Source organism: Cylas formicarius, unplaced genomic scaffold (assembly GCF_029955315.1).
Source record: "Cylas formicarius isolate icCylForm1 unplaced genomic scaffold, icCylForm1.1 PGA_scaffold_7__23_contigs__length_41026272, whole genome shotgun sequence".
Taxonomy (NCBI): Eukaryota; Metazoa; Arthropoda; class Insecta; order Coleoptera; family Brentidae; genus Cylas; species Cylas formicarius.
Genome location: NW_026844352.1, coordinates 31,285,884 through 31,296,645, shown reverse-complemented (window position 1 = coordinate 31,296,645; position 10,762 = coordinate 31,285,884). Strand labels below are relative to the sequence as shown.

Genomic DNA, 10,762 nt, shown 5'->3' with positions numbered 1-10,762 from the left:
TTAAATTTAAATTTAAATATTGTTTAGCTTGTGTTTTGATTTTACATACGGGAGATATAAATTGTTTACAGTTATAAATTTAGTTACTGATTCGACAGAATTTCAAGACGCAACACTTTGAAATGATTTTTAAAATAGAAATAGCACACAGGATGGAGGCCTCAAGTATTAGTGAAAGGAGAAAAGGAACAAGTAAAATATGATATCTTGTTAATAGATCTGATCTCGATTTATTTGATGAACACATGAATACTTTAGTTCTAACATAATGATGCAATGTAATGTAAACATTTTTGACATTTTTGTGTTCTTTAATATTTTATTTAGTTGCAATTACTTTTTCGAAGAGTCAAGGTATAATTAAATATCAAATAATGCATGAGTAATACGAAAGCTCCAAAAGGAAATATTTAACAAAGGTGAATGTTCAATAATTTGAATAACGCTGATCGGCGAATTAAAGGAGGACCCTTAATAAATTAAAAAGAGGAGAACGGTGGCGATTTTCAGCAAACGCATTCACTGCCAGAAGAGGCCGTTTGACCCTGACATAAATGTCGATAAAAATACGGTTTTAACTCTAGGTAATCGATCAGGAATGTTTGATCCAGCTGAGTTCAAAATTGTTCATTGTCTGTTTCAAAAAAATCATGGATTATTATTATTATTAAGTTCATTGGCAAAAAAGATATGAAATGCATGTTTGTACATTGATCAAGTATACGAAGGTAACAGAGACAAGCTAAATAAATTTAACAAAACATTTCTTCATTACCCATGAAATCGCCTTCTACGTTGACGCAAGATTCAAAGCTAATACCGAATTGCGATTTCTAAATTTCCAAAAAGTAATTTTGAATCTCATATCTTTGAACACCTGGTTTGTATGTATTTAAAATTTTTAAAAATAAGTTTCATTTCATTTCTTTTCAAATTTCCCTCCACATTAATGAAATTAATGACTGATAGTTTTAGTCAAGCTCTGAATAAGCCGACAGGTTGATTGGCGAAACGTTAGCTGGCTCGAGTCAACAAAAACCGACGCAGGCGGAATCCAAAAGTTTTATAAAAAATGTTAAAAATGAAATCCGAGAATTATACTTTTGTTTGCATCGTATTCAGCACTAATGTTAATGTTAGGCGTAGGCTGATATTACTTCTGCTAACATGTAAAACAAGAGTTTAACATGTAAAAAATGTGTAAATTTTCTGGAAAGTACGTCAAAATAATTTCGAAACAATATATTGAGAGCTACTTTACATTAACGCTATCGTTGATTTATATTTGGTAAGTGCAACTTTGTACAAATCTTCACCGAGCCTTAAGAAAGTTCGCAAGTTAGATCTGAGCAGTCGACCCAAGGGTTCCAGGTGTATTTGAACAATTTAGGATCCGCCATATCGATATCGATTTCGCCTTCGATCTGCGGCACTAGACTTTGTCGATAGTCTACCAGAGCTCTTTTCATCCTTCGCACGACACTTGGAAAAAATTTGGCCAAATCGTTCTCTTCGCAAGGGTCGCTGGGGATATCGTAGAGACACACGGAACCGGCTGAAAAAATTACCATAAGCATCGGTTATTAAAAAAAAAGAAAACGCGACAAAATTTAGTGTCATCTTTGATTTATCTTGATTCATTTATCCTTTCGATCTAGTCCATAGGTAATTGCGCTCAAATTCTCAGTATTATGCAAAGACTCTATACATATCTAGGTAGCTGCATGTTTATACGCCATGCAGCCACTAGAGAGGCCCTGTCTATGCTGATAATACAGGGACTTATGAAACAACTATGAAACAAATTTTGAGCATGGACGAGATTTAAAATCCCGTTTGTAACCAATGACAGCTATAATTGCAAATTCTGACAACCAACATGGCCGCTGACAGAAGTTTGGATGCAGCATTTTGTTCAAAATATGCCCAGATCTCACCAAATTTTCAGGCAAAAGTAAGTTGAATATATGAGTTTGAAAATGAGTGAACTTTAGAGTTCCATCCATCCATATCGCTTTCAGATAATATAGTGCCCCTACCACGGTAAAAAATTGATGCACCGCACTCGACACAGATAGTTTCGCGTATGCCTCTACATTTCACTCACTAACCTTCACTTTGCACCATTTTCTTGTTAATCAGCGATTTGCCCACACTTAACTCATTTTCCCAGAATATTTATCGAAGTCTAAGCACATTTTGAGAATATATTGCCTTAAAATGCCGCATCCAAACTTATTGATCATTTTTCAGCGGCCATGTTGGTTGTTGAAGAACAAAATTGTAAATCTCGCGCAAGCGTATATTCAAAGGCCCTTCTCAAAATTTTTTTTCGTAGTTGTTTCATCGGCATATCTCTAATAGCTATTATATGTTCCCACCTCAATGAAAATGTCATACACACCTGAGGCGCATTAATTTTTACAGTAGTATTGCAATTATATTATCTGGAATAATATATTCCCTATATAATTTAACCTTAGTACTTTTAGTCTTATTAATAAATCAACTTTAAAAATTGTGCCTGTTTCTGTTTTAACCCAAAACAGTTTTTTTCTACTATACGAAAAATTTGAAAAATCATTAGCATATTGGGTGTATATTTTAGCCATTACGGACACGGTTAGTTGTAAATAATTGGCTGATTGAATCAAAATTTCTGAAAACAAAGGGCGAAACTTCCTGCTTGATCTGTCTGTCTCTAGACCTGTCGTAAACAGTATCAATGGATAATTATTTTATGTTGTCTGAGAGGATTAGTGCTCAATCAATCAAGTTTCGATGTACGTAATTCATTAGAATTGTTTAATTAATTAATTTTAACAATCTTTGCCAATATATATTTGATTAGAATTTTATAAGAAATAAATACATTTTACTAAAAATCATCATGTAGAAAAACTATTCCCAAGTTACTTTAAAATGAATTCATTATATTCGACACCAAAACTTCGAAGCATTTCTCGTTTTGTATTGTTTTTGCTAGTTATCTCAATAAAAATGTAAATGAGTTCAGCCTAAAACTTTTGTTTAATTAAAATTGTGTCGAGGACCTGCATAAATTCGTGACGGAGTTTGATTTAAATATATTGCATTCACTTCGCTTATTTGTTTTTTTTGCGAAAAAGTCGATCTTTCGACATTAAGTTCTATAACGAATCAAAACTAGCTACTCTAAAACTAACGTTTTGTGTTGTTAACCAACAGTTAGTAACAAATATGCCTGACGTATTGAGAACTTGAACATGTTTCGAATTTTCGCAACCTCATCAATGGGGACTAAATTAAATGTGGCAAAATTGAACCCAATTCCAGGATGTAATAAAAACTGTGGGTTTTAAAACAGTTTACCCGAAGGGATCCCGCGAGCCGTTTAGGGCTGAAAGTGCTGCTGTTAATTGAGAAGGGATGCTAAATTTAATTTTTAATTATTTGATAAAATCCCAAGCTAAAACCCATTTTTCACTAGACGAACATCTGGGCGAAATCATTGTTTACTGATGCAGATTAACGCCTTCAACTGAGAATCTTAATTGGTCAAAGTGCTTTTTTTTATTTTACAAAAAACTGTTAAAGCATCGAGGTTGAATGACTGTTAAGCTTGCGAAGTGAATAAGAAGAATTAAAAAGCCTCTGACGAAAATAAATTCTGCCAGCCAAGACTGCAGTAAATAACATTTTGTTCAGTGAAATTATTTTTATTATTTTATTGAGAATAATAATTTTTGAAAAAAATAGCTCATTGTAATTGATGACAATTTTAAATATTGCTAATTAGATTGCTAGCGAGTTTTTTTGTTGTTGTTTTGTATTCTAAGTCATAATTAAAAAAAAAACGAAATATTTAAATAATTCATTTTATTGATTATTATTGATTTAAATTAAAGGTTAAATAAGTGCTACTCAAAATAATTTGTTCTGTCTTTATCATACAGGATGTTAAAACTTGAAGAGTTCGCTTATAATAAACTAAGCAAATTTTTCGAAGATTAGTATTAATAATAATTGTGGCAATGTGTTAACTATATCCTATAACAACTGCAGATCTAAGTGTGGCTACTTTGCGAAACTAATAGCTACTCCTTAAAATAAAGGGAACTTACTCGCAGGATCGCATGGATTCTTTTTGGCGCCAGGAACTAAACATCTTAAAGTCGCCATTCTTCTCAGTCTCTCGTATTCTGATTCGGTTACCGGGTTGTAATTAATTTTTCTAACCACTTTTCCTACCGGACAATCATAGATAGCAGAGGTATTGTAGGGCTGCGAATCGATGTCTTCCATGACGATGTGCCCGTAGTAATGGTTGTATGTTCCATTAAGACTTGTTCCTATTACATAGGAATATTTTTTGCAGAGATAAGCGAAATTAAAACAGAGGATAGAATAGATCACTTTAATTAAAAGAAAAATTCCTATGAACGCACAAGTAAAACGTGTTTATTTTTTCTGGAATTAATGTATTAATATATTGCCAAACAATATTGTACAGCAAGCTATTGCGTTCTATTTATTATGATTAATTTTAATTGGTAAAATTTACAGCAAAAGCAAAGGATTAAACATACTAAAATAAGTTGTTTGTTTCTCTTTTTTTAATATACTGACTGATAAAGTAAAATGTTTTCGGACCATAGGTCATATGTGCAAAGATACATCGAGACTGTTCTAATCAAAGAGTCATATTTGTCGAAGGTTTTTAAGACTCACTTCCATTCTTTTAAAGTCTCGGAGTATCTAACTTTCTCGCACTGGTGAGACATTACTCATTACATTAAGCTGATATGTTTTCATTCGAAATCATAACGAATATTTGGTTAATTAAATAATTTTGCCGCGTTTATTAGAAAATCATTTCTTGTAAACTTAACATTCGAAGAACATAAGGCAAACACATCGTACCGGATAAAATATTAGATTTGAAGCAAAGACACATGCATACACAAAGTTAAGACTACTAACTCTCATATAAAGTAATTCGCATACATTTGCATAGCGAGTTGCCAAACCCATTATTTGGCAATTCAAATTAGGGATTGGAAATCCCTTTAAATGCTTGATTAATGAAATTGAGATGAACGTTTATTCGCACATTTCAAGTCGCTGAAGGCTAAAATTAAATTACCAAGCGTACTACCAAAATTTGTCGGAAACCCAAATTAATTTATTGTTTATTTGGCTCCGCTCGTACCAAATAAACTCGTGACATAATATACTATTTTCCTCCCATTTACTCATTACAGTCATTGGCGTAGAATTTCTGTAATTATTTTGGGTTGTCAATTAGACAAGTTTTATTTATAAAAAGTACCTTTTTTCATGGTAATTTTTTTTATTAGAGGTTAGAAAGGTGCATTGTCCTCTTTTACCAAGGCTAACATATTAGGTTGAAGATCCTTGAGGGACGTAACCCATTTGAGTTGATGTCCTTAAAATATTCGACAGAAAATCTTTTCCAGAATAAATGTCTAATCTTGGCACATTGTTGCCAAAAAGAAATTCTGTTTGCAACAAATATTGTCCATCGAGATGGTAAATCGTTCAGTCAGGAGAGTACGATCTGTGATCCACATCCAAACCTTTGTAAGATAGTATCGACTTGACTCTATTAGCAAGTTTGGCTAATAATAAAGCACCATGGAGTTCTAATCCGGGCAAAGCGATATATTTTGCAGGTGCTACTCAGGACTCGTCCCAAATTAACTTTTTCAACCAAATCTTTTGCATAAGTATTTTTGCGGTGATTACTAATTTCAGAGACGAAGTACCAATGATATTAACCTTACTTAATTCGAAAGGGGTGAATGATAAGCCTAGAAGTTGTAGCATGATTGAAGAGCTGAATGAGTTCAGTTATTGAACTACAGCTAGACTTTCTATGTAGCACCGATGTAGAATTGTCTTAGACGCAAGTGGGAAAACATGTGATAGTCTTCAGCTAATTTGAGTAAGCATTTGGTAGCTAAATAAGATGCGCCGTAGGTACCGTAAGTCACATTTTGCAGTTCGATACATTTAAACTCATCATTGGGATTATCTCGCTGTATTTTTGTACATAATTTACCATGATTCAAGTTGACATATTCATCAATAAATGATAGAGAAACATATTAATCTCTTAGAAATCATTTTTCCAAAGAGAACAAATGCTACTTAGTGAATTGAAATGAATCACCTAGACGAGATAGACGGTGTAAAAGGAAAAATTTACTTGAAATGTGCTGTCAAACAATAAGTGTGTTGTTTGACTAAATATGGACTCACATTACTTATCTTTTCCTCTAATTTCCAAAGTTTAGAAAGTCATTCATTTAGAGCAGGTGCCGAGGTGAACCATGCTCACCAGTGATTAAACAGAAAGGTTTTGCATTATTAGACGTGTGTTGTGGAGTGTTGACAGATTTTTCCCAAGGCTTATAATTCCAGGAGCCATTAAATAGTGGCATAAGAATGTCAATTTGAAAAGACAGTAAAATAGATCTTCTTCTGGAGATAAATTTGGTGGTATGTTTATTTGATTTATATTAACTTGGACGTGAGGAAGATCGTGTGATTTTGTCTCAAACAGCACAATTGCTAAAATAAAAAAATCTTCCTTTAAAGAGCAATTTCTTTGGGCGAATTACATCCAATATACACGAATTAGTGAAAATCCTCCGTGTTTAATTTTATTATCTTAAAAGGCAGGAGTCGGATTGAATTTATTTGCGTCCTGAATGCGTACGTATTTTCTTTTTATCACTGAAAAACAAAACGTAATAAAGACATTGCCAGAAAAAGAAAAGGAAAATCTAAGGAGATTTTTAAATACCCTTTGCAATTAAAAGGAAAAATATTAGAGAAATATTATTATGTGTTTCACTCAGGAGGCTGGTGTTATGGATGAGTCAAATCAACGCGTAACAGTGATATACCGTCATGGAGAGGGAATGAAATTCAATTCCTATTCACAGTTTTTGCGTTGCATGCTCAAATTTTAACTAACGTTGTTTTCTTAGAGGTTATGAGAAAAAATATGGTCAGTACCGAACCGTACAAGCTCGCTCGAGAGAGCTCTCGTTCCCACACGAAAAACAGTTCTTTTTCTCCTGCACACAATTAGTTGCGCAGGCGTGGTGGAGTCTTCACCCTCTATAGGATATATTTGTGTATATATGAAACGAAGATAATACAAAATAGATACAACTACAAACTACTAGTAATGCTAAAAATACAAGATTCTGAATCGTAAATATGAGATGAGGATTTAATAGGCGACGTACTGTAGTAGTATCTACAGGTCTTATAAATCATATCATGTCATATAAATAAATATAAAAAGTTAGGTAATGCAACGTTAAGGAAAATATCAATATCAAAGCAAATGTCTCTAAGTGTTGTATTGTTTTTGAAACTATAAGCTATAAACTATTGAATTCTGATACGAAAGTCGCTTTGGTTATGATACATTTTGAAAAGGTTAAAGCGAAAGTCGCTATATTTTGAAACGGTTTAAGAGAAAAAGTTTTAAAACAGGTTAAAGCAAAAGTGGCCGTGTTTTGTATTATTCAAATTTTATATAATGTAAGTTAAGCTGTTATATTTTCAAAGTATTTAGCGAAGGTCGGTATGAGTTCAAGAAGGTTAAAACGATGTAATTTTAAAATGTTAACGGAGAGTCGCTATGATTTCGAAAAGCATAGGCAAAAGTCCCCAAGATTTCGTAAAGGTTAAGCGAAAGTCGCCATGATTTTTAAAATGTCGTTTTCCACCAACGAACGAGTTAAGCACGAACGAAGGCGCGCTACTAGATCCTCGAGAAATGATGCCACTGGTATGACCTGAAAAAGGTACAGGCGTTGCAGGACACTTGGAGCAGTAGTTCACGCCCGTCGAGGAGAAGGTCTCCAGGGTCACCTTGCTGTCAAAAAAGCAGCAGGAATTGGTGCAGAATTTGAGGCAGAAGGCAATTGAAAGGCGAGTGTGGCTCGAGGACGCCGTCGCTCAACAGATCTTCACTAAATACGCGATGGACCTCCTCAAATGGGTTACCGACATTAAAGACAAGTTGAACGCAGAGAACATCGTCGGGGTCGTTCAGACCGCGGAGGATTTGATAAGGGCCATGATGTTCACCGCCGCTCTTCAATGCATAACACTTAAGGAGAAGAATAAGCTACAATTGTTTATTACTGCGCGTTTAGTCTAGGGTTGTTGTTAAAATTTGTTCATGATACTGTAAGGACAGACCAAATATCAGGATGTCCGAATGTGATATTTAGAATTTTGTATTTCTGTATTGTATGTTTAGTTGCAGTCATTAAAATTTGTTCTTAATGATCTGAGGTCAGACAAAATGTCAATAATGGCTCAATGTTACATTTAGAATATTATGTCCAACAGAAACGAAGGCATGTGCTTTTTGGAGGGATTGGAAAGCTATCTGCTTTCTTCCGAATAAATTTTCGTGCAAAGGGTGACGAATTTATTGCGTGGGGATTTCAATTGCACTTGGAAACACTATCGACGCAATCGACGAACGAACCGAATGAATTTGGTAGAGTCTGAATGAACTGCTTTCATTTTAAACGTTCAGTTAAACAACCATAATTACAGCGCAAAAACTATCCACTAGTCAAATGTTTATTTTGAATTCCTACTTAACAAACAAAAACTACTAAAATCAAAAAATAAAGATTTTACTCGGGTGGTAAATCCTAAATAATTGTGATATCCCAAAAAGGGAGCGAGCCATTATCTATCCATACGGCATTAAGCCTAAACTACATCCACTCAATTCCAATTATCCAATCACATCCATGCCGGAAAGCAAAACTTCTGACTTACCGACGATCAATTTCCAGTTGTAGAATCGAAGCCCTGCGTTCCTCGTTTTCTCGTCGATATTAATTAGAATATCATTTCTTGGCGAAGGTAAATCGTACACCTAATTTAAAGGAAACATTTATTACTGTTTAGCACGATACTTGGAGAAATTAGCTAATTTAGTGAGCCAATTCAACTGGCGGAATGGAATCTCCGTCTAGAACCCGAATCGGCGGGTCGACGGATAAATATTCGCCAATTTATTTTCTCGAAACTGCGTGTACGAAATATTTGATTTATGTACAAAAGCACCCTGGACAAACACGAAGATCTATTTATTTAAAATTGTGCGCAGTAATTCATTAGAGGTGACCTATTCCTACAAAAAAATAATTGCAAGGGTCTGGGGAGGATAAATACTTTAAGAAAGTCAATGAAGGAAAACTATTGAAAATATTTTTTTTTTAGTTTTTATTTCCTTCGGAACGTAAATTCGATGGTAATATACAATACTTTTTACCTAAAACACTACTTTTACCTTTTATTTTTATTATATTACGGTAATTATAGCAACGACAATAATATTAATTTGTTAAAAATAAAACACTTAGTAATTACTCGTAAAAACCGATAAAAATGTGCAAGTTTCAAATAACCAAATCGTTCCTTCTTAAGCAGAATCTAGTTTTTCAACTTCCATCAAGGCAAAAAGTTACACGGTAAAAAATTTTATGCAGAATTTTACATGAAAAGTGGTCTATAAGAATCCACACCAGTTTGTGTATACTTAACACTGTGTGTGTGTGTGTGTCTGTGTTTTCTATTTTTACACTAATTTAAGATTATATATGATGATTATGTTTTGAATACATGGTGAATACACGGAAATCGGTATGCTATCCTGGTAAATATACATATATACTCGCTTTTAAAAAGAAAAATTTCATATGTGTCATCACTGTTAAATTTTTCCCATTTTGTAATGTTAAAAAATTTAGTTTTTCTACTCCCGTCTGTAAAATACCTAATTACGCATTGATCTAGTGTACGGGAAGCGTCACTTTACCACATCAGTTTCATTTCGCATGATTCCGAACTACTTCGGACATTTCCGGGATTTTACCGCACGGATTTGGGAGCAATCGGATGTTTTCGGAGACGTTTGTCAATTCTGACGGTCATGACAGTGAATGTATTCGTGTTGTTTTGCGAAAATGTACCCAAAAACTAACGGTTGTAGAAAAAGTATAGTATGCAACACGTTCGGTAAACTTTTTAACTCACTCGTTTATTAAAAACTCGCTTCGCTTGTGTCAAATAAACTCGTGAGTCAAATGCCGTTTACCGCACTTGTTGCATAATATACTATTGCATGAAATTATATTGTGCGAGCATTTGTATCAGTCGGCTATACCGATGTATGATGACGCTCGATGATTATTTCTTTTAAAAGACGTGAGTCGAAATCAAAAGGAAGCCGACTTGAAGTGGTTCTTGGAGTTCGAGACTAATTTCTAATGCGTACCGACGAAAGGTTAGAAGTAGGTCACGACGCTTGACCACGGACATTCGGTATTAGACGATTAGACAAAAAAGACGTAAAAAACGTGGGTGGAAACTAATCGTAGATTACCAGCGACCTAAAAAATAGAAGCAACAAAATGGTAGGATATACGATGCATGTATCTATTTAATTCTGTTGGGAGATCCAGACTGTTAAAAGTGTTTAACTACTGCTTTTTAAAAGCTAATTTAAAAAAAACAGACAGTTCTTTCTTGACTGAAAAATCGTTTTTTATTATGTAATTAAGTTTTAGCAATATTGATAGCTAGAATTTGTTTTCGCGGTAGAAACGGGCAGTTTTGATTATTATTTGTCTTTAACCTTACCTAAACATTTTTGTGATGTTTGTGACGATAATTTAGATTTTTACCTTTCTCTTTGGTTAAAGAAAAA

General features: G+C 33.8%; 1 protein-coding gene across 1 annotated transcript in view; it reads right to left on the bottom strand.

The window, feature by feature from the left end:
• Positions 1 to 1,227: 1,227 nt before the first annotated feature.
• LOC132704741 (arylsulfatase B-like) overlaps positions 1,228 to 10,762 on the bottom strand; it is a 31,171-nt gene continuing 21,636 nt past the window's right edge. Inside the window, exons 8-10 of the mRNA XM_060674950.1 lie at positions 8,827 to 8,926; positions 4,104 to 4,331; positions 1,228 to 1,555 (exon numbers count right to left, since the gene is read on the bottom strand). Coding sequence (XP_060530933.1) covers positions 1,323 to 1,555; positions 4,104 to 4,331; positions 8,827 to 8,926 — 561 coding nt within the window. The 3' untranslated portion in view covers positions 1,228 to 1,322. The remainder of the gene's footprint in view (positions 1,556 to 4,103; positions 4,332 to 8,826; positions 8,927 to 10,762) is intronic.